The 24,179-nt window shown below is 52.6% G+C and overlaps 1 protein-coding gene across 1 annotated transcript in view; it reads right to left on the bottom strand.

Annotated features, from left to right (window-relative positions):
• The window catches only part of LOC144677249 (polyhomeotic-like protein 1), a 32,004-nt gene extending 11,447 nt beyond the window's left edge, over nt 1–20,557 (bottom strand). The window contains exons 1-4 of the mRNA XM_078537434.1: nt 20,364–20,557; nt 19,639–19,744; nt 17,882–17,990; nt 17,044–17,197 (exon numbers count right to left, since the gene is read on the bottom strand). Coding sequence (XP_078393560.1) covers nt 17,044–17,197; nt 17,882–17,990; nt 19,639–19,744; nt 20,364–20,543 — 549 coding nt within the window. The 5' untranslated portion in view covers nt 20,544–20,557. The remainder of the gene's footprint in view (nt 1–17,043; nt 17,198–17,881; nt 17,991–19,638; nt 19,745–20,363) is intronic.
• Nucleotides 20,558–24,179: the final 3,622 nt, after the last annotated feature.

Below are 24,179 nucleotides of genomic sequence, written 5' to 3'. Positions count from 1 at the left end.
GGGTAAACAATATTATAGAGACAGGCAGAGAGCAGGGGTAAACAGTATTATAGAGAGCGGGGTTAAACGGTGTTACAGCGACAGGCAGAGGGCGGGGGTAAACGGTATTATAGAGACAGGCAGAGAGCGGGGGTAAACGGTATTATAGAGACAGGCAGAGGGCGGGGGTAAACGGCATTATAGAGACAGTCTGAGACCGGGGGGTAAACGGTATCATAGAGACAGGCAGAGAGCGGGGGTAAACGGTATTATAGAGAGAGGCAGAGAGCGGGGGTAAACGGTGTCATAGAGACAGGCAGAGAGTGGGTATAAGCGGTATTATAGAGACAGGCAGAGGGCGGGGGTAAACGGTATTATACAGAAAGGCAGAGAGTGGGGGTAAACGGTATCATAGAGACAGGCAGCGAGCGGGGGTAAACAATATTATAGAGACAGGCAGAGAGCGGGGGAAAACGGTATCATTGAGACAGGCAGCGAGCGGGGGTAAACAATATTATAGAGACAGGCAGAGAGCGGGGGAAAACAGTATTATAGAGAGCGGGGGTAAACGGTGTTACAGCGACAGGCAGAGGGCGGGGGTAAACGGTATTATACAGACAAGCAGAGAGCGGGGGTAAACGGTAATATACAGACAGGCAGAGAGCGGGGGTAAACGGTATTATACAGACAGGCAGAGAGCGGGGGTAAACAATATTATAGAGACAGGCAGAGAGCGGGGGTAAACGGTATCATAGAGACAGGCAGCGAGAGGGGGTAAACAATATTATAGAGACAGGCAGAGAGCGGGGGTAAACGGTGTTACAAAGACAGGCAGAGAGAGGGGGTAAACGGTATTATAGAGACAGGCAGAGAGCGGGTGTAAGCGGTATTATAGAGATAGGCAGAGGGCGGGCGTAAACGGTATTATAGAGACAGGCAGAGAGCGGGGTAAACGGTATTATACAGACAGGCAGAGAGCGGGGGTAAACGGTATTATAGAGACAGGCAGAGAGCGGGGTTAAACGGTATCATAGAGACAGACAGAGAGCGGGGGTATGCGGTGCCATAGAGACAGGCAGAGAGCGGGGGTAAACGGTATTATAGAGACAGGCAGAGAGTGGGGGTAAACGGTGTCATAGAGACAGACAGAGAGCGGGGGAAAACGGTGTTATAGAGACAGGCAGAGAGCGGGGGTAGACGGTATTATAGTGACAGGCATAGAGCGTGGGTAAACGGTGTTATAGAGACAGGCAGAGTGCGGCGGTCAACGGTGTCATAGAGACAGGCAGAGAGCGGGGGTAAACGATATTATAGAGACAGGCAGAGAGCGGGGGTAAACGGTATTGTAGAGACAGGCAGAGAGCGGGGGTAAGCGGTATTATAGAGACAGGCAGAGAGTGGGATAAACGGTATTATAGAGACAGGCAGAGAGCGGGGGGAAACGGTATTATAGAGACAGGCAGAGAGCGGGGGGAAACGGTATTATAGAGACAGGCAGAGAGCGGGGGTAAACGGTATAGAGACAGGCAGAGAGCGGGGGTAAACAGCATCATAGGAACAGGCAGAGAGCGGTGGTAAGCGGTGTCATAGAGACAGGCAGAGAGCAGGGGTAAACTGTATTATAGAGACAGGCAGGGAGCGGCGGTAAATGGTATTGTAGAGACCGGCAGAGAGCGCGGGTAAACGGTGTTACAGAGACAGGCAGAGAGTCGGGGTAAACAGTCTCATAGAGACAGGCAGAGAGCGGGGGTAAACTTTACCATAGAGACAGGCAGAGAGCGGTTGTAAATGGTGTTATAGACACAGGCAGAGAGCGGGGGTAAACGGTATCATAGAGACAGGCAGCGAGCGGGGGTAAACAATATTATAGAGACAGGCAGAGAGCGGGGGAAAACGGTATCATTGAGACAGGCAGCGAGCGGGGGTAAACAATATTATAGAGACAGGCAGAGAGCGGGGGTAAACAGTATTATAGAGAGCGGGGGTAAACGGTGTTACAGCGACAGGCAGAGGGCGGGGGTAAACGGTATTATAGAGACAGGCAGAGAGCGGGGGTAAACGGTATCATAGAGACAGGCAGCGAGGGGGGGTAAACAATATTATAGAGACAGGCAGAGAGCGGGGGAAAACGGTATCATTGAGACAGGCAGCGAGCGGGGGTAAACAGCATCATAGGAACAGGCAGAGAGCGGTGGTAAACGGTATTATAGAGACAGGCAGTGAGCGGGGGTAAACGGTATTATAGTGACAGGCAGAGACCGGGGGTAAACTGTGTTCTCGAGACAGGCAGAGAGCGGCGGTCAACGGTGTCATAGAGACAGGCAGAGAGCGGGAGTAAATGGTATTATAGAGACAGGCAGAGAGCGGGGATAAACGGTATGATAGAGACAGTCAGAGAGCGGGGGTAAGCGGTGTCATAGAGACAGGCAGAGAGCAGGGGTAAACGGTATTATAGAGACAGGCAGAGAGCGGCGGTAAATGGTATTGTAGAGACCGGCAAAGAGCGCGGGTAAACGGTGTTACAGAGACAGGCAGAGAGTCGGGGTAAACAGTGTCATAGAGACAGGCAGAGAGCGGAGGTAAACAGTATCATAGGAACAGGCAGAGAGCGGGAGTAAACATTACCATAGAGACAGGCAGAGAGCGGGTGTAAATGGTGTTAGAGAGACAGGCAGAGAGCGGGGTAAACGGTATTATAGAGACAGGCAGAGGGCAGGGTTAAACGGTATTAGAGTCAGGCAGAGAGCGGGGATAAACGGTATTATAGAGACAGGCAGAGAGCAGGGTTAAACGGTATCATAGAGGCAGGCAGAGAGTCGGGGTAAACAGTGTCATAGAGACAGGCAGAGAGCGGAGGTAAACAGTATCGTAGCAACAGGCAGAGAGTGGGGGTAAACATTAGCATAGAGACAGGCAGACAGCGGGTGTAAATGGTGTTATAGAGACAGGCAGAGAGCGGGGTAAACGGTATTATGGAGACAGGCAGAGAGCGGGGTAAACGGTATTATAGAGACTGGCAGAGAGCGGGGTAAACGGTATTATACAGACAGGCAGAGAGCAGGGGTAAACGGTATTATAGAGACAGGCAGAGAGCAGGGTTAAACGGTATCATAGAGACAGACAGAGAGCGAGGGTAAGCGGTGCCATAGAGACAGGCAGAGAGCGGGGGTAAACGGTGTCATAGAGACAGGCAGAGAGCGGGGGTAAACGGTGTTATAGAGACAGGCAGAGAGCGCCGGTAAACGGTATTATAGAGACAGGCAGAGAGTGGGGCAAACGGTGTTATAGAGACAGGCAGAGAGCGAGGGTAAACGGTATTATAGAGACAGGCAGAGGGCGGGGGTAAACGGTATTATAGAGACAGGCTGAGACCGGGGGGTAAACGGTATCATAGAGACCGGCAGAGAGCGGGGGTAAACGGTATTATAGAGAGAGGGGGTAACCGGTATTATAGAGACAGGCAGAGAGCGGGGGTAAACGGTATTATAGAGACAGGCAGAGAGTGGGTGTAAGCGGTATTATAGAGACAGGCAGAGGGCGGGGGTAAACGGTATTATAGAGACAGGCAGAGAGCGGGGGTAAACGGTATTATACAGAAAGGCAGAGAGTGGGGTTAAACGGTATCATAGAGACAGGCAGCGAGCGGGGGTAAACAATATTATAGAGACAGGCAGAGAGCGGGGGTAAACGGTATCATTGAGACAGGCAACGAGCGGGGGTAAACAATATTATAGAGACAGGCAGAGAGCAGGGGTAAACAGTATTATAGAGAGCGAGGTTAAACGGTGTTACAGCGACAGGCAGAGGGCGGGGGTAAACGGTATTATAGAGACAGGCAGAGAGCGGGGGTAAACGGTATTATAGAGACAGGCAGAGGGCGGGGGTAAACGGCATTATAGAGACAGGCTGAGACCGGGGGGTAAACGGTATCATAGAGACAGGCAGAGAGCGGGGGTAAACGGTATTATAGAGAGAGGCAGAGAGCGGGGGTAAACGGTGTCATAGAGACAGGCAGAGAGTGGGTATAAGCGGTATTATAGAGACAGGCAGAGGGCGGGGGTAAACGGTATTATACAGAAAGGCAGAGAGTGGGGGTAAACGGTATCATAGAGACAGGCAGCGAGCGGGGGTAAACAATATTATAGAGACAGGCAGAGAGCGGGGGAAAACGGTATCATTGAGACAGGCAGCGAGCGGGGGTAAACAATATTATAGAGACAGGCAGAGAGCGGGGGAAAACAGTATTATAGAGAGCGGGGGTAAACGGTGTTACAGCGACAGGCAGAGGGCGGGGGTAAACGGTATTATACAGACAAGCAGAGAGCGGGGGTAAACGGTAATATACAGACAGGCAGAGAGCGGGGGTAAACGGTATTATACAGACAGGCAGAGAGCGGGGGTAAACAATATTATAGAGACAGGCAGAGAGCGGGGGTAAACGGTATCATAGAGACAGGCAGCGAGAGGGGGTAAACAATATTATAGAGACAGGCAGAGAGTGGGGGTAAACGGTGTTACAAAGACAGGCAGAGAGAGGGGGTAAACGGTATTATAGAGACAGGCAGAGAGCGGGTGTAAGCGGTATTATAGAGATAGGCAGAGGGCGGGCGTAAACGGTATTATAGAGACAGGCAGAGAGCGGGGTAAACGGTATTATACAGACAGGCAGAGAGCGGGGGTAAACGGTATTATAGAGACAGGCAGAGAGCGGGGTTAAACGGTATCATAGAGACAGACAGAGAGCGGGGGTATGCGGTGCCATAGAGACAGGCAGAGAGCGGGGGTAAACGGTATTATAGAGACAGGCAGAGAGTGGGGGTAAACGGTGTCATAGAGACAGACAGAGAGCAGGGGAAAACGGTGTTATAGAGACAGGCAGAGAGCGGGGGTAGACGGTATTATAGTGACAGGCATAGAGCGTGGGTAAACGGTGTTATAGAGACAGGCAGAGTGCGGCGGTCAACGGTGTCATAGAGACAGGCAGAGAGCGGGGGTAAACGATATTATAGAGACAGGCAGAGAGCGGGGGTAAACGGTATTGTAGAGACAGGCAGAGAGCGGGGGTAAGCGGTATTATAGAGACAGGCAGAGAGTGGGATAAACGGTATTATAGAGACAGGCAGAGAGCGGGGGGAAACGGTATTATAGAGACAGGCAGAGAGCGGGGGGAAACGGTATTATAGAGACAGGCAGAGAGCGGGGGTAAACGGTATAGAGACAGGCAGAGAGCGGGGGTAAACAGCATCATAGGAACAGGCAGAGAGCGGTGGTAAGCGGTGTCATAGAGACAGGCAGAGAGCAGGGGTAAACTGTATTATAGAGACAGGCAGGGAGCGGCGGTAAATGGTATTGTAGAGACCGGCAGAGAGCGCGGGTAAACGGTGTTACAGAGACAGGCAGAGAGTCGGGGTAAACAGTCTCATAGAGACAGGCAGAGAGCGGGGGTAAACTTTACCATAGAGACAGGCAGAGAGCGGTTGTAAATGGTGTTATAGACACAGGCAGAGAGCGGGGGTAAACGGTATCATAGAGACAGGCAGCGAGCGGGGGTAAACAATATTATAGAGACAGGCAGAGAGCGGGGGAAAACGGTATCATTGAGACAGGCAGCGAGCGGGGGTAAACAATATTATAGAGACAGGCAGAGAGCGGGGGTAAACAGTATTATAGAGAGCGGGGGTAAACGGTGTTACAGCGACAGGCAGAGGGCGGGGGTAAACGGTATTATAGAGACAGGCAGAGAGCGGGGGTAAACGGTATCATAGAGACAGGCAGCGAGCGGGGGTAAACAATATTATAGAGACAGGCAGAGAGCGGGGGAAAACGGTATCATTGAGACAGGCAGCGAGCGGGGGTAAACAATATTATAGAGACAGGCAGAGAGCGGGGGTAAACAGTATTATAGAGAGCGGGGGTAAACGGTGTTACAGCGACAGGCAGAGGGCGTGGGTAAACGGTATTATAGAGACAGGCAGAGAGCGGGGGTAAACGGTATTATAGAGACAGGCAGAGGGCGGGGGTAAACGGTATTATAAAGACAGGCAGAGACCGGGGGTAAACGGTATCATAGAGGCAGAGAGCAGGGGTAAACGGTATTATAGAGACAGGCAGAGAACGGGGGTAAACGGTATAGAGACAGGCAGAGAGCGGGGGTAAACAGCATCATAGGAACAGGCAGAGAGCGGTGGTAAACGGTATTATAGAGACAGGCAGTGAGCGGGGGTAAACGGTATTATAGTGACAGGCAGAGACCGGGGGTAAACTGTGTTCTCGAGACAGGCAGAGAGCGGCGGTCAACGGTGTCATAGAGACAGGCAGAGAGCGGGAGTAAATGGTATTATAGAGACAGGCAGAGAGCGGGGATAAACGGTATTATAGAGACAGTCAGAGAGCGGGGGTAAGCGGTGTCATAGAGACAGGCAGAGAGCAGGGGTAAACGGTATTATAGAGACAGGCAGAGAGCGGCGGTAAATGGTATTGTAGAGACCGGCAAAGAGCGCGGGTAAACGGTGTTACAGAGACAGGCAGAGAGTCGGGGTAAACAGTGTCATAGAGACAGGCAGAGAGCGGAGGTAAACAGTATCATAGGAACAGGCAGAGAGCGGGAGTAAACATTACCATAGAGACAGGCAGAGAGCGGGTGTAAATGGTGTTAGAGAGACAGGCAGAGAGCGGGGTAAACGGTATTATAGAGACAGGCAGAGGGCAGGGTTAAACGGTATTAGAGTCAGGCAGAGAGCGGGGATAAACGGTATTATAGAGACAGGCAGAGAGCAGGGTTAAACGGTATCATAGAGGCAGGCAGAGAGTCGGGGTAAACAGTGTCATAGAGACAGGCAGAGAGCGGAGGTAAACAGTATCGTAGCAACAGGCAGAGAGTGGGGGTAAACATTAGCATAGAGACAGGCAGACAGCGGGTGTAAATGGTGTTATAGAGACAGGCAGAGAGCGGGGTAAACGGTATTATGGAGACAGGCAGAGAGCGGGGTAAACGGTATTATAGAGACTGGCAGAGAGCGGGGTAAACGGTATTATACAGACAGGCAGAGAGCAGGGGTAAACGGTATTATAGAGACAGGCAGAGAGCAGGGTTAAACGGTATCATAGAGACAGACAGAGAGCGGGGGTAAGCGGTGCCATAGAGACAGGCAGAGAGCGGGGGTAAACGGTGTCATAGAGACAGGCAGAGAGCGGGGGTAAACGGTGTTATAGAGACAGGCAGAGAGCGCCGGTAAACGGTATTATAGAGACAGGCAGAGAGTGGGGCAAACGGTGTTATAGAGACAGGCAGAGAGCGAGGGTAAACGGTATTATAGAGACAGGCAGAGGGCGGGGGTAAACGGTATTATAGAGACAGGCTGAGACCGGGGGGTAAACGGTATCATAGAGACCGGCAGAGAGCGGGGGTAAACGGTATTATAGAGAGAGGGGGTAACCGGTATTATAGAGACAGGCAGAGAGCGGGGGTAAACGGTATTATAGAGACAGGCAGAGAGTGGGTGTAAGCGGTATTACAGAGACAGGCAGAGGGCGGGGGTAAACGGTATTATAGAGACAGGCAGAGAGCGGGGGTAAACGGTATTATACAGAAAGGCAGAGAGTGGGGTTAAACGGTATCATAGAGACAGGCAGCGAGCGGGGGTAAACAATATTATAGAGACAGGCAGAGAGCGGGGGTAAACGGTATCATTGAGACAGGCAGCGAGCGGGGGTAAACAATATTATAGAGACAGGCAGAGAGCGGGGGTAAACAGTATTATAGAGAGCGGGGTTAAACGGTGTTACAGCGACAGGCAGAGGGCGGGGGTAAACGGTATTATAGAGACAGGCAGAGAGCGGGGGTAAACGGTATTATAGAGACAGGCAGAGGGCGGGGGTAAACGGTATTATAAAGACAGGCAGAGACCGGGGGTAAACGCTATCATAGAGGCAGAGAGCAGGGGTAAACGGTATTATAGAGACAGGCAGAGGGCGGGGGTAAACGGCATTATAGAGACAGGCTGAGACCGGGGGGTAAACGGTATCATAGAGACAGGCAGAGAGCGGGGGTAAACGGTATTATAGAGAGAGGCAGAGAGCGGGGGTAAACGGTGTCATAGAGACAGACAGAGAGTGGGTATAAGCGGTATTATAGAGACAGGCAGAGGGCGGGGGTAAACGGTATTATACAGAAAGGCAGAGAGTGGGGGTAAACGGTATCATAGAGACAGGCAGCGAGCGGGGGTAAACAATATTATAGAGACAGGCAGAGAGCGGGGGAAAACGGTATCATTGAGACAGGCAGCGAGCGGGGGTAAACAATATTATAGAGACAGGCAGAGAGCGGGGGAAAACAGTATTATAGAGAGCGGGGGTAAACGGTGTTACAGCGACAGGCAGAGGGCGGGGGTAAACGGTATTATACAGACAAGCAGAGAGCGGGGGTAAACGGTAATATACAGACAGGCAGAGAGCGGGGGTAAACGGTATTATACAGACAGGCAGAGAGCGGGGGTAAACAATATTATAGAGACAGGCAGAGAGCGGGGGTAAACGGTATCATAGAGACAGGCAGCGAGAGGGGGTAAACAATATTATAGAGACAGGCAGAGAGCGGGGGTAAACGGTGTTACAAAGACAGGCAGAGAGAGGGGGTAAACGGTATTATAGAGACAGGCAGAGAGCGGGTGTAAGCGGTATTATAGAGATAGGCAGAGGGCGGGCGTAAACGGTATTATAGAGACAGGCAGAGAGCGGGGTAAACGGTATTATACAGACAGGCAGCGAGAGGGGGTAAACGGTATTATAGAGACAGGCAGAGAGCGGGGTTAAACGGTATCATAGAGACAGACAGAGAGCGGGGGTATGCGGTGCCATAGAGACAGGCAGAGAGCGGGGGTAAACGGTATTATAGAGACAGGCAGAGAGTGGGGGTAAACGGTGTCATAGAGACAGACAGAGAGCGGGGGAAAACGGTGTTATAAAGACAGGCAGAGAGCGGGGGTAGACGGTATTATAGTGACAGGCATAGAGCGTGGGTAAACGGTGTTATAGAGACAGGCAGAGTGCGGCGGTCAACGGTGTCATAGAGACAGGCAGAGAGCGGGGGTAAACGATATTATAGAGACAGGCAGAGAGCGGGGGTAAACGGTATTATAGAGACAGGCAGAGAGCGGGGGTAAGCGGTATTATAGAGACAGGCAGAGAGTGGGATAAACGGTATTATAGAGACAGGCAGAGAGCGGGGGGAAACGGTATTATAGAGACAGGCAGAGAGCGGGGGGAAACGGTATTATAGAGACAGGCAGAGAGCGGGGGTAAACGGTATTATAGAGACAGGCAGAGAGCGGGTGTAAACGGTATCATAGAGACAGGCAGAGAGCGGGGGTAAACGGTATCATAGAGACAGGCAGAGAGCGGGGGTAAACGGTATTATAGGGACAGGCAGCGAGCGGTGGTAAACGGTATTGTAGAGACCGGGAGAGAGTGGGGGTAAACGGTATTATAGAGAGCGGGGGTAAACAGTGTTATAGAGACAGGCAGAGAGTCGGGGTAAACAGTGTCATAGAGACAGGCAGAGAGCGGAAGTAAACAGTATCATAGGAACAGGCAGAGAGCGGGGGTAAACATTACCATACAGACAGGCTGAGAGCGGGTGTAAATGGTGTTATAGAGACAGGCAGAGAGCAGGGTTAAACGGTATTAGAGTCAGGCAGAGAGCGGGGATAAACGGTATTATAGAGACAAGCAGAGAGCGGATTTAAACGGTATCATAGAGACAGGCAGAGAGTCGGGGTAAACAGTGTCATAGAGACAGGCAGAGAGCGGAGGTAAACAGTATCATAGGAACAGGCAGAGAGCAGGGGTAAACATTACCATAGAGACAGGCAGAGAGCGGGTGTAAATGGTGTTATAGAGACAGGCAGAGAGCGGGGTAAACGGTATTATAGAGACAGGCAGAGAGCAGGGATAAACGGTATTAGAGTCAGGGAGAGAGCGGGGATAAACGGTATTATAGAGATAGGCAGAGAGCGGGGTTAAACAGTATCATAGAGACAGGCAGAGAGCGGGAGTAAACGGTGTCATAGAGACAGGCAGAGAGCGGGGGTAAACGGTATCATAGAGACAGGCAGAGAGCGGGAGTAAACGGAATCATAGAGACAGGCAGAGAGCGGGGGTAAACGGTGTTATAGAGAGAGGCAGAGAGTAGGGCTAAACGGTGTTACAGAGACAGGCAGAGAGCGGTGGTAAACGGTATTATAGAGACAGGCTGAGAGCGGGGGTAAACGGTGTCATAGAGACAGGCAGAGAGTCGGGGTAAACAGTGTCATAGAGACAGGCAGAGAGCGGAGGTAAACAGTATCATTGGAACAGGCAGAGAGCGGGGGTAAACATTACCATAGAGACAGGCAGAGAGCGGGTGTAAATGGTGTTATAGAGACAGGCAGAGAGCGGGGTAAATGGTATTATAGAGACAGGCAGAGAGTAGGGCTAAACGGTGTTATAGAGACAGGCAGAGAGTGGGGCTAAACGGTATTATAGAGACAGGCAGAGGGCGGGGGTAAACGGTATTATAGAGACAGGCAGAGAGCGGGGGTAAATGGTATTAGCAGAGAGTGGGGGTAAACGGTATAGAGACAGGCAGAGAGCGGGAGTAAACGGTGTCATAGAGACAGGCAGAGAGCGGGGGTAACGGTATCATAGAGACAGGCAGAGAGTGGGAGTAAACGGTATCATAGAGACAGGCAGAGACCGGGGGTAAACGGCATCATTGAGACAGGCAGAGAGCGGCGGTCAACGGTGTTATAGAGACAGGCAGAGAGCGGGAGTAAACGGTATTATAGAGACAGGCAGAGAGCGGGGGTAAACGGTATTATAGAGACAGGCAGAGAGCGGGGGTAAGCGGTATCATAGAGACAGGCAGAGAGCAGGGGTAAACGGTATTATAGAGACAGAAAGAGAGTCACGGTAAACGGTATTGTAGAGGCCGGCAGAGAGCGCGGGTAAACGGTGTTACAGAGACAGGCAGAGAGTCGGGGTAAACAGTGTCATAGAGACAGGCAGAGAGCGGAGGTAAACAGTATCATTGGAACAGGCAGAGAGCGGGGGTAAACATTACCATAGAGACAGGCAGAGAGCGGGTGTAAATGGTGTTATAGAGACAGGCAGAGAGCGGGGTAAACGGTATTATAGAGACAGGCAGAGAGCAGGGTTAAACGGTATTAGAAGCAGGCAGAGAGCGGGGATAAACGGTATTATAGAGACTGGCAGAGAGCGGGGTTAAACGGTATCATAGAGACAGGCAGAGAGTCGGGGTAAACAGTGTCATAGAGACAGGCAGAGAGCGGAGGTAATCAGTATCATAGCAACAGGCAGAGAGTGGGGGTAAACATTACCTTAGAGACAGGCAGAGAGCGGGTGTAAATGGTGTTATAGAGACAGGCAGAGAGCGGGGTAAACGGTATTATAGAGACAGGCAGAGAGCGGGGATAAACGGTATTATCGAGATAGGCAGAGAGCGGGGGTAAACGGTATCATAGAGACAGGCAGAGAGCGGGAGTAAACGGTATTATAGAGACAGGCAGAGAGTGGGGCTAAACGGTGTTATAGAGACAGGCAGAGAGCGGGGATAAACGGTATTAGAGTCAGGCAGAGAGCGGGGATAAACGGTATTATAGAGATAGGCAGAGAGCGGTGTTAAACGGTATCATAGAGACAGGTAGAGAGCGGGGGTAAACGGAATCATAGAGACAGGCAGAGGGCGGGGGTAAACGGTATTATAGAGACCGGCAGAGAGCGGGGGTAAACGGTGTCATAGAGACAGGCAGAGAGCGGGGGTAAACGGTATCATAGAGACAGGCAGAAAGCGGGGGTAAACGGTATCATAGAGACAGGCAGCGAGCAGGGGTAAACGGTGTTATAGGGACAGGCAGAGAGCGGGTGTAAACGGTATTATAGAGATAGGCAGAGAGCGGGGGTAAACGGTATTATAGAGACAGGCAGAGAGCGGGGGTAAGCGGTATCATAGAGACAGGCAGAGAGCAGGGGTAAACGGTATTATAGAGACAGGCAGAGAGCCACGGTAAACGGTATTGTAGAGGCCGGCAGAGAGCGCGGGTAAACGGTGTTACAGAGACAGGCAGAGAGTCGGGGTAAACAGTGTCATAGAGACAGGTAGAGAGCGGAGGTAAACAGTATCATAGGAACAGGCAGAGAGCGGGGGTAAACATTACCATAGAGACAGGCAGAGAGCGGGTGTAAATGGTGTTATAGAGACAGGCAGAGAGTGGGGTAAACGGTATTATAGAGACTGGCAGAGAGCGGGGTTAAACGGTATCATAGAGACAGGCAGAGAGTCGGGGTAAACAGTGTCATAGAGACAGGCAGAGAGCGGAGGTAATCAGTATCATAGCAACAGGCAGAGAGTGGGGGTAAACATTACCTTAGAGACAGGCAGAGAGCGGGTGTAAATGGTGTTATAGAGACAGGCAGAGAGCGGGGTAAACGGTATCATAGAGACAGGCAGCGAGCAGGGGTAAACGGTGTTATAGGGACAGGCAGAGAGCGGGTGTAAACGGTATTATAGAGATAGGCAGAGAGCGGGGGTAAACGGTATTATAGAGACAGGCAGAGAGCGGGGGTAAGCGGTATCATAGAGACAGGCAGAGAGCAGGGGTAAACTGTATTATAGAGACAGGCAGAGAGCGCCAGTAAACGGTATTATAGAGACAGGCAGAGAGTGGGGGTAAACGGTGTTAAAGAGACAGGCAGAGAGCGAGGGTAAACGGTATTATAGAGACAGGCAGAGGGCGGGGGTAAACGGTATTATAGAGACAGGCAGAGAGCGGGGGTAAACGGTATCATAGAGACAGGCAGAGAGCGGGGCTAAACGGTATTACAGAGACCGGCAGAGAGCGGGGGTAAACGGTGTCATAGAGACAGGCAGAGAGCGGGGGTAAACGGTATCACAGAGACAGGCAGAAAGCGGGGGTAAACGGTATCATAGAGACAGGCAGCGAGCAGGGGTAAACCGTATTATAGAGACAGGCAGAGAGCGGGGGTAAACGGTGTTATAGGGACAGGCAGAGAGCGGGTGTAAACGGTATTATAGAGATAGGCAGAGAGCGGGGGTAAACGGTGTTATAGAGACAGGCAGAGATCAGCGGTAAACGTTATTATAGCGACAGGCAGAGAGTGGAGTTAAACAGTATAGAGACAGGCAGAGAGCGGGGGTAAACAGTATTATAGGGACAGGCAGTGAGCGGGGGTAAACGGTGTTATAGAGACAGGCAGAGACCGGGGGTAAACGGTGTTACAGAGACGGGCAGAGAGCAGAGGTAAACGGTATCATAGGGACAGGCAGAGAGCGGGGGTAAACGGTATCATAGAGACAGGCAGAGAGCGGCGGTAAACGGTATTATAGAGACAGGCAGAGAGTGGGGGTAAATGGTGTTACAGAGACAGGCAAAGAGCGGAGGTAAACAGTGTCATAGAGACAGGCAGAGAGCGGGGGTAAACAGTATCATAGGAACAGGCAGAGTGTGGGGGTAAACAGTATCATAGAGACAGGCAGAGAGCGGGGGTAAACAGTGTTATAGAGACAGGCAGAGAGCGGCGGTAAACGATATTATAGAGACAGGCAGAGAGTGGGGGTAAATGGTGTTATAGAGACAGGCAGAGAGCTGGGGTAAACAGTATCATAGGAACAGGCAGAAAGCGGGGGTAAACAGTATCATAGAGACAGGCAGAGAGCGGGGGTTGACGGCAATATAGAGACAGGCAGAGAGCGGGGGTAAACGGCAATATCGAGACAGGCAGAGAGCGGGTGTAAACGGTGTTATAGAGACAGGCAGAATGTGGGATAAATGGTATTATAGAGAAAGGCAGAGAGCGGGTGTAAATGGTGTTATAGAGACAGGCAGAGAGTGGGATAAATGGTATTGTAGAGACAGGCAGAGAGTGGGATAAATGGTATTATAGAGACAGGCAGAGAGCGGGTGTAAACGGTGTTATAGAGACAGGCAGAGAGCGGGGGTAAACGGTGTTATAGAGACAGGCAGAGAGCGGGGGTAAACGGTGTTATAGAGACAGGCAGAGAGCGGGGGTAAACGGTATTATAGAGACAGGCAGAGAGCGGGGGTAAACGGTATTATAGAGATAGGCAGAGGGCGGGGGTAAACGGTATTATAGAGACAGGCAGAGAGCGGGAGTAAACGGTATTATAGAGACAGGCAGAGAGTGGGGCTAAACGGTGTTATAGAGACAGGCAGAGAGCGGGGATAAACGGTATTAGAGTCAGGCAGAGAGCGGGGATAAACGGTATTATAGAGATAGGCAGAGAGCGGTGTTAAACGGTATCATAGAGACAGGTAGAGAGCGGGGGTAAACGGAATCATAGAGACAGGCAGAGGGCGGGGGTAAACGGTATTATAGAGACCGGCAGAGAGCGGGGGTAAACGGTGTCATAGAGACAGGCAGAGAGCGGGGGTAAACGGTATCATAGAGACAGGCAGAAAGCGGGGGTAAACGGTATCATAGAGACAGGCAGCGAGCAGGGGTAAACGGTGTTATAGGGACAGGCAGAGAGCGGGTGTAAACGGTATTATAGAGATAGGCAGAGAGCGGGGGTAAACGGTATTATAGAGACAGGCAGAGAGCGGGGGTAAGCGGTATCATAGAGACAGGCAGAGAGCAGGGGTAAACGGTATTATAGAGACAGGCAGAGAGCCACGGTAAACGGTATTGTAGAGGCCGGCAGAGAGCGCGGGTAAACGGTGTTACAGAGACAGGCAGAGAGTCGGGGTAAACAGTGTCATAGAGACAGGTAGAGAGCGGAGGTAAACAGTATCATAGGAACAGGCAGAGAGCGGGGGTAAACATTACCATAGAGACAGGCAGAGAGCGGGTGTAAATGGTGTTATAGAGACAGGCAGAGAGCGGGGTAAACGGTATTATAGAGACTGGCAGAGAGCGGGGTTAAACGGTATCATAGAGACAGGCAGAGAGTCGGGGTAAACAGTGTCATAGAGACAGGCAGAGAGCGGAGGTAATCAGTATCATAGCAACAGGCAGAGAGTGGGGGTAAACATTACCTTAGAGACAGGCAGAGAGCGGGTGTAAATGGTGTTATAGAGACAGGCAGAGAGCGGGGTAAACGGTATCATAGAGACAGGCAGCGAGCAGGGGTAAACGGTGTTATAGGGACAGGCAGAGAGCGGGTGTAAACGGTATTATAGAGATAGGCAGAGAGCGGGGGTAAACGGTATTATAGAGACAGGCAGAGAGCGGGGGTAAGCGGTATCATAGAGACAGGCAGAGAGCAGGGGTAAACTGTATTATAGAGACAGGCAGAGAGCGCCAGTAAACGGTATTATAGAGACAGGCAGAGAGTGGGGGTAAACGGTGTTAAAGAGACAGGCAGAGAGCGAGGGTAAACGGTATTATAGAGACAGGCAGAGGGCGGGGGTAAACGGTATTATAGAGACAGGCAGAGAGCGGGGGTAAACGGTATCATAGAGACAGGCAGAGAGCGGGGCTAAACGGTATTACAGAGACCGGCAGAGAGCGGGGGTAAACGGTGTCATAGAGACAGGCAGAGAGCGGGGGTAAACGGTATCACAGAGACAGGCAGAAAGCGGGGGTAAACGGTATCATAGAGACAGGCAGCGAGCAGGGGTAAACCGTATTATAGAGACAGGCAGAGAGCGGGGGTAAACGGTGTTATAGGGACAGGCAGAGAGCGGGTGTAAACGGTATTATAGAGATAGGCAGAGAGCGGGGGTAAACGGTGTTATAGAGACAGGCAGAGATCAGCGGTAAACGTTATTATAGCGACAGGCAGAGAGTGGAGTTAAACAGTATAGAGACAGGCAGAGAGCGGGGGTAAACAGTATTATAGGGACAGGCAGTGAGCGGGGGTAAACGGTGTTATAGAGACAGGCAGAGACCGGGGGTAAACGGTGTTACAGAGACGGGCAGAGAGCAGAGGTAAACGGTATCATAGGGACAGGCAGAGAGCGGGGGTAAACGGTATCATAGAGACAGGCAGAGAGCGGCGGTAAACGGTATTATAGAGACAGGCAGAGAGTGGGGGTAAATGGTGTTACAGAGACAGGCAAAGAGCGGAGGTAAACAGTGTCATAGAGACAGGCAGAGAGCGGGGGTAAACAGTATCATAGGAACAGGCAGAGTGTGGGGGTAAACAGTATCATAGAGACAGGCAGAGAGCGGGGGTAAACAGTGTTATAGAGACAGGCAGAGAGCGGCGGTAAACGATATTATAGAGACAGGCAGAGAGTGGGGGTAAATGGTGTTATAGAGACAGGCAGAGAGCTGGGGTAAACAGTATCATAGGAACAGGCAGAAAGCGGGGGTAAACAGTATCATAGAGACAGGCAGAGAGCGGGGGTTGACGGCAATATAGAGACAGGCAGAGAGCGGGGGTAAACGGCAATATCGAGACAGGCAGAGAGCGGGTGTAAACGGTGTTATAGAGACAGGCAGAATGTGGGATAAATGGTATTATAGAGAAAGGCAGAGAGCGGGTGTAAATGGTGTTATAGAGACAGGCAGAGAGTGGGATAAATGGTATTGTAGAGACAGGCAGAGAGTGGGATAAATGGTATTATAGAGACAGGCAGAGAGCGGGTGTAAACGGTGTTATAGAGACAGGCAGAGAGCGGGGGTAAACGGTGTTATAGAGACAGGCAGAGAGCGGGGGTAAACGGTGTTATAGAGACAGGCAGAGAGCGGGGGTAAACGGTATTATAGAGACAGGCAGAGAGCGGGGGTAAACGGTATTATAGAGATAGGCAGAGGGCGGGGGTAAACGGTATTATAGAGACAGGCAGAGAGCGGGGGTAAACGGTATTATAGAGACAGGCAGAGAGCGGGGATAAGCGGGAGAGAGATGGAGGGAGGGAGGGAGAGATTGAGGGGCGGGTTGAGATGGAGGGAGGGAGAGATGGAGGGAGGGAGGAGACGGAGAGAGATGGATGCAGGGAGGGAGAGAGGAGAGGGAGGGGGAGACAGATACACAGAGTATCTGTTGAGCTGAGCTGCTGTCTGTATCGTTCCCTCCGTTACCTTGAGCTGTTTCTTGGGAATGTTGACCCGGACACTGTCTCCACTTCCCTTCCGGGTTGTCCTGCGTCCGATCCGTGGATCCGTGTCCTTGTGGAGCTGACTCAGTTTGTCCATGGTGAACCGCCGGACCCCTTTCCTACAGCTCACATTGTACCTGCAGAACACGGGATCCGGTCAGTGCGGCACGGGATCCGGTCAGTGCCACACGGGATACGGTCAGTGCGGCACGGGATCCGGTCAGTGCGGCACGGGATCCGGTCAGTGCGGCACGGGATCCGGTCAGTGCGGCACGGGATCCGGTCAGTGCGGCACGGGATCCGGTCAGTGCGGCACGGGATCCGGTCAGTGCGGCACGGGATCCGGTCAGTGCCACACGGGATCCGGTCGGTGCCGCACGGGATCCGGTCGGTGCCGCGCGGGATCCGGTCGGTGTCCTCAGAGCCTGGAGTTCATCTTCGGTGGGGCTGAGGGTCACACTCCAGGGGAGGGGTTGGGGGGGGTCACCCTCTGGGGGAGGGTCTGGGGGGGGTCACCCTCTGGGGGAGGGTCTGGAGGGGGGGTCACCCTCTGGGGGAGGGTCTGGGGGGGGTCACCCTCTGGGGGAGGGTCTGGGGGGGGTCACCCTCTGGGGGAGGGTCTGGAGGGGGGGTCACCCTCTGGGGGAGGGTCTGGGGGGGGTCACCCTCTGGGGGAGGGTCTGGGGGGGGGGTCACCCTCTGGGGGAGGGGCTGGGGGGGGGTGTCACCCTCTGGGGGAGGGGCTAGGGGGGGTGGTGACCCTCTGGGGGAGGGGCTGAGGGGTGTGACCCTCAGGTGTAGCAGGTGCCCTTTGACCTTACCTCTTCGCACAGGCCATTGAGCAGAATCGCTTTGACCTCTTGAACTTCTCGGCCTGTTCGAGCCGCCCACAGAATTCACATTTCAGTAACTCCGGCGTGACCTCTGACCCTGAAACACAGGGAAACCTTTAACCTCTGACCCTGAAACACAGGGAAACCTTTAACCCCCGACCCTGAGACAAGGGGAAACCTTTAACCTCTGACCCTGAAACACAGGGAAACCTTTAACCCCCGACCCTGAGACAAGGGGAAACCTTTAACCCCCGGCCCTGAGACAAGGGGAAGCCTTTAACCCCCGGCCCTGAGACAAGGGGAAGCCTTTAACCCCCGACCCTGAGACAAGGGGAAACCTTTAACCCCCGACCCTGAGGCAAAGGGAAACCTTTAACCCCTGACCCTGAAACAAGGGGAAACGTTCAACCCCCGACCCTGAGTCAAGGGGAAACGTTTAACCCCTGACCCTGAGACAAGGGGAAACCTTTAACCTCTGACCCTGAGACACAGGGAAACCTTTAACCTCTGACCCTGAAACACAGGGAAACCTTTAACCTCTGACCCTGAGACAAGGGGAAACCTTTAACCCCCGACCCTGAGAAAAGGGGAAGCCTTTAACCCCCGACCCTAAAACAAGGGGAAACCTTTAACCCCCAACCCCGAGACAAGGGGAAACCTTTAACCCCCGACCCCGAGGCAAAGGGAAACCTTTAACCCCCGACCCTGAGACAAGGGGAAACCTTTAACCCCCAAACCTGAGACAAGGGGAAACCTTTAACCCTTGACCCTGAGACAAGGGGAAACCTTTAACCCTTGACCCTGAGACAAGGGGGAACCTTTAACCCCCGACCATGAGACAAAGGGAAACCTTTAACCTCTGACCCCGAAAAACAGGGAAACCTTTAACCCCCGACCCTGAGAAAAGGGGGAACCTTTAACCCCCGACCCTGAGACAAGGGGGAACCTTTAACCCCTGACCCTGAAACAAGGGGGAACCTTTAACCCCCGATCCTGAGACAAGGGGGAACCTTTAACCTCTGACCCTGAGACAAGAGTAAAAGTTTAACCCCTGACCCTGAGACAAGGGGGAACCTTTAACCCCCGACCCTGAGACAAGGGGGAACCTTTAACCTCTGACCCTGAGACAAGGGGAAACCTTTAACCCCCGACCCTGAGACAAGGGGGAACCTTTAACCTCTGACCCTGAAACAAGGGGAAACCTTTAACCCCCGACCCTGAGACAAGAGGAAATGTTTAACCCCTGACCCTGAGACAAGGGGAAACCTTTAACCCCCGACCCTGAGACAAGGGGGAACCTTTAACCTCTGACCCTGAGACAAGGGGGAACCTTTAATCCCCGACCCTGAGACAAGGGGGAACCTTTAACCCCTGACCTTGAGACAAGGGGGAGCCTTTAAACCCCGACCCTGAGACAATGGTGACCTTTAACCCCTGACCCTGAAAGAATACCAAAGACACTCTGAACTGTAGCAAGCGCAGGGAAATGTAACATGAAACACGACATCTGACACACCCTCCGTCACCGACCCCTCTCCGCCAACCCACCCAACGCCCCCCACCCGCCCACATGTCGGCAGCCTGAGGGGTCGCCCCGCAGGGTGAAAGGTCAGAGGGCGATCGTCCTCCCCCCCCAGCCCAGTGTCCGAAGCTGGGGTTAATCCCGCCTCCCCGCAGGGTGAGAGGTCAGAGGGTGTTGTGGATGGCCGCATGAGAGGGAGAGGGTTTATAATGAAGACGGGCACCTTCCTGCTGAAGAGGCTCCTTCTCCAGGTGAAGGGTCTCGGGCTGGAGGACAGGAGGTTCCTGTTGCTTCTGTTTATTGTCCGCAGCGGCCAAGAGAGAATCCACCTGGAGAGAGACAGAGAGAGAGACCCAGAGATCACTGAACAGGACAGAGAACACACGCAGGGGGAGAGAGACTTACTCTGTATCTAACCCCGTGCTGTACCTGTCCTGGGAGTGTTTGATGGGGACAGTGTAGAGGGAGCCTTACTCTGTATCTAACCCTGTGCTGTACCTGTCCTGGGAGTGTTTGATGGGGACGGTGTAGAGGGAGCTTTACTCTGTATCTAACCCCGTGCTGTACCTGTCCTGGGAGTGTTTGATGGGGACAGTGTAGAGGGAGCTTTATCCGTATCTAACCCTGTGCTGTACCTGTCCTGGGAGTGTTTGATGGGGACGGTGTAGAGGGAGCTTTACTCTGTATCTAACCCCGTGCTGTACCTGTCCTGGGAGTGTTTGATGGGGACGGTGTAGAGGGAGCTTTACTCTGTATCTAACCCTGTGCTGTACCTGTCCTGGGAGTGTTTGATGGGGACAGTGTAGAGGGAGCTTTACTCTGTATCTAACCCTGTGCTGTACCTGTCCTGGGAGTGTTTGATGGGAACGGTGTAGAGGGAGATTTACTCTGTATCTCACCCCGTGCTGTACCTGTCCTGGGAGTGTTTGAGGTACCGATGATACTCACTGGGAAGGGCTCAGCTCCCTCCTGGATGACAAAGCCCTCGATGACGTGGGTGAGGATGTGAGGTTTGACGATGGCCTGTGGTGGTTTGATGTCTCCCCCGTACCGAGCGTTGACCTTGAGGAGTGTGGGGGCGTTGAGGGAGCTGATGGAGGTCAGGACCGGGGGGCCAGAATGGATCATCTCCCCTTTCGCTGTGGGAAACAAACCAGCAAACGCGTTAGTGACAGCTCAACGGGAGGGCTCCACCCTCCTCACTCCCACCCTCATACCCTCCCTCACTATCCTCACTCACTCCCTCACTCCCACTCTCACTCACTCCCTTCCCTCCTCCCTCACTCCCACCCTCACTCACTCCCTTCCCCCCTCCCTCACTCCCCTCCCTCACTCACTCACTCCTCCGTCACTCCTCCTTCCCTCCCTCCCTCATCCCTCCTCCCTCCCTCACTCCCTCCTCCCTCCCTCACTCCCACCCTCACTCACTCCCTCCATCCCTCACTCATTCACTCCTCCCTCCTTCATACCCTCGCTCACTCCCTCCGTCCCTCCCTCCCATCCCTCCTCCCTCCCTCATTCCCTCCCTCACCCTCCCTCACTCCCTCCCTCGGTCCCTCTCCCTCATCCACCCCCCCTCTCTCTCTACTCCCTCTCCCTCATCCACCCTCTCTCGCTCTCTCTACTCCCCCTCTCCCTCAACCACCCTCCCTCTCTACTCCCCCTTTCCCTCATCCACCCTCTCTCTCTCTCTCTACTTCCCCTCTCCCTCATCCACCCTCTCTTTCTCTCTCTCTCTACTCCCCTTCTCCCTCTCCCTCATCCACTCTCTCTCTCTCCCCCTCTCCCTCATCCACCCTCTCTCTCTCTCTACTCCCCCTCTCCCTCATCCACCCTCTCTCTCTCTCTACTCCCCCTCTCCCTCATCCACCCTCTCTCTCTCTCTCTACTCCCCCTCTCTCCTCCGCCCTCTCTCTCTCTCTCTCTCTACTCCCCCTCTCCCTCATCCGCCCTCTCTCTCTCTACTCCCCCTCTCCCTCATCCGCCCTCTCTCTCTCTCTCCCTCTACTCCCCCTCTCCCTCCTCCACCCTCTCTCTCTCTCTCCTTCCCCTCTCCCTCCTCCACCCTACACACCCCCTCTCTCTCCTTGAATCTCCCTCTCTCTCTCTTCCTGTTAGTCTCTCAGTCGCTTTCTCTCACTCCCTCTGCCTCTCTCTCTCTTCCCCTCTGTCTCGCTTTCAGACCATGAGACGTAGGAGCAGATGTAGGCCATTCGGCCCATCGAGTCTGCTCCACCATTCAGTGAGATCATGGCTGATCTCATAATCCTCAACTCCACTTTCCTGCCTTTTCCCCATAACCCTTGATTCCCTTAATGCTTAAAAACCTGTCTATCTCAGCCTTGAATATACTTCACGACCCAGCCTCTAGAACCCTCTGCGGTGAAGAATTCCCCAGATTGACCACCCTCAGAGAAGAAATTCCTCCTCATCTCTGTAATAAATAGGCGCCCCCTTACTCTGAGATTATACCCTCTGGTCCTAGACTCTCCCACAAGGGGAAACAACCTCTCAGCATCTACCCTGTCAAACCCCCTAAGAATCTGATATGTTTCAATAAGGTCGCCTCTCATTCTTCTAAACTCCAATGAGTACAGGCCCAACCTACTCAACCTCTCCTCATAAGAAAATCTCTCCCTACCCGGGATCAACCTAGTGAACCTTCTCTGGACTGCCTCCAATGCCAGGATATCTTTCCTTAGATAAGGGGACCAAAACTGTTCACAGTATTCTAGCTGTGGTCTAACTAGCGCCTTGTATAGTTTGAGCAAGACTTCCCTATTTTTATACTCCATTCCCTTTGAGCCAATATTGAATTTTCCTTCCCTATTAACTGCTGAATTTGTACGTTAGCTTTTTGGGATTCATGCACTAGGACCCCCAGATCCCTCCGAGCTGCAGCTTTCTGCAGCCTTTCTCCATGTGAATAATATCCAGATCCTCTATTCCTCCTGGCAAACTGCAGAACCTCACATTTTCCCACTTTATATCCCATCGGCCAAGATTTTTCCCACTCACTTAACCCGTCCCTATCCCTCTGTAACCTCCTCGTGTCAACCTCACCACTTCCCTTCCCACCTATTCTCGTGTCACTCACAAACTTGGCGATAGTACACTCACCCCCCTCATCCGATAGTACACTCACCCTCCCCCTCATCCGATAGTACACTCACCCTCCCCCTCATCCGATAGTACACTCACCCTGCCCCTCATCCGATAGTACACTCACCCTCCCCCTCATCCGATAGTACACTCACCCTCCCCTCATCCGATAGTACACTCACCCTCCCCCTCATCCGATAGTACACTCACCCTCCCCTCATCCGATAGGACACTCACCCTCCCCCTCATCCGATAGTACACTCACCCTCCCCCTCATCCGATAGTACACTCACCCTCCCCCTCATCCACACTCACCCCCCTCGTCCGAGTCTCTAATATATATAGTAAGTAACTGGGTCCCGAGCGCTGATCCCTGCGACGCTCCCCTAGTTACAGGTACCATCCTGAGAATGCCCCCTTTATCCCGACTCTCTGCCGTCTATTGGTTATCCAGTCCTCTCTCCGTGTTAATATACCACCCCCAGCACCACCGGCTCTTATCTAAGGTGGGGCACCCTTGTCGAAGGCCTTTTGGAAATCCCAATATATTACATCTACTGGTTCCCCCTTATCTATCCTCCTCCAGGAATTGGAATCAATCTCTTGGGCGCGATTTCCCCATCATTTAGCCGTCCAGACTCTATCGGTTAGATAATGTATTGCTAAATGCTCTACTACATCCTTTATAACAGACTCGGACATTTCCCCAGTCACACATGTTAAGAGGACTGGCCTCTAGTTCCCTGTTTTCCTGCCTTTTTGGTTAAGGCTGTTGCATTGATCGTTCTCCAATCTTCTGGGACTTTTCCAGAATCTGAGGATTCTTGGGAAGATTATTACCAGTGCATCCACTATCTCTGCAGCTAATTCCTTTAATATCCCAGGATACAACCCTTCACGTCCTTAGCCCATGACCTCACAGTGCAAAACAGGCCCTTTGGCCCATCGAGTCTGCACCGACACTGTGAGAAACACCTGACCTACCTCCCTAACCCCATTGACCAGCACTTGGCCCCATAGCCTTGAATGTTATGACGTGCCAAGTGCTCATCCAGCTACTTTTTCAAGGATGTGAGGCTAACCCACCTCCACCACCCTCCCAGGCAGCACATTCCAGACCGTCACCAACCTCTGGGTCAAAAAGTTTCTCCTCACATCCCCCCTAAACCTCCTGCCCCCTCACCTTGAACTTATGTCCCCCCTCGCGAGACTGACCCTTCAACTAAGGGGAACAGCTGCTCCCTATCCACCCTGTCCATTCCCCTCATAATCTTGTACACCTCGATCAGGTCGCCCCTCAGTCTTCTCTGCTCCAACGCAAACAACCCAAGTCCCCAATGCTTCTTCTCTGTTACTAGTTATTATATTTATTTCCTCCCCCCTTTTGCCCCTGGATGATTGAGTATTTTTTTGAGCGCTATTAGTACTTTCTACCGTGAAGACTGAAGCAAAGTACTTCTTCAATCCTCCGCCATTTCCTGCTTCCCCATTATTCCTTCCCCCAGCCTCACTCTCTGAGGGGCCTGAGTTCACTGTGGTCTCTCTCTTCCCTTTCACACCAGTTAAAGAAACTCTTACTGTCTGTTTTTATATTACTCGCTCGTTCACCCTCACAGTTTATTTTCTCTCTGTTTCATTATTTTTGGTCATCTTTTGTTGGAT

This window comes from Cetorhinus maximus, unplaced genomic scaffold, assembly GCF_964194155.1.
Source record: "Cetorhinus maximus unplaced genomic scaffold, sCetMax3.hap1.1 HAP1_SCAFFOLD_2353, whole genome shotgun sequence".
NCBI classification, from domain to species: Eukaryota; Metazoa; Chordata; class Chondrichthyes; order Lamniformes; family Cetorhinidae; genus Cetorhinus; species Cetorhinus maximus.
Note: the sequence above shows the minus strand (reverse complement) of the source record. Positions and strands in the feature narration are given on the sequence as shown.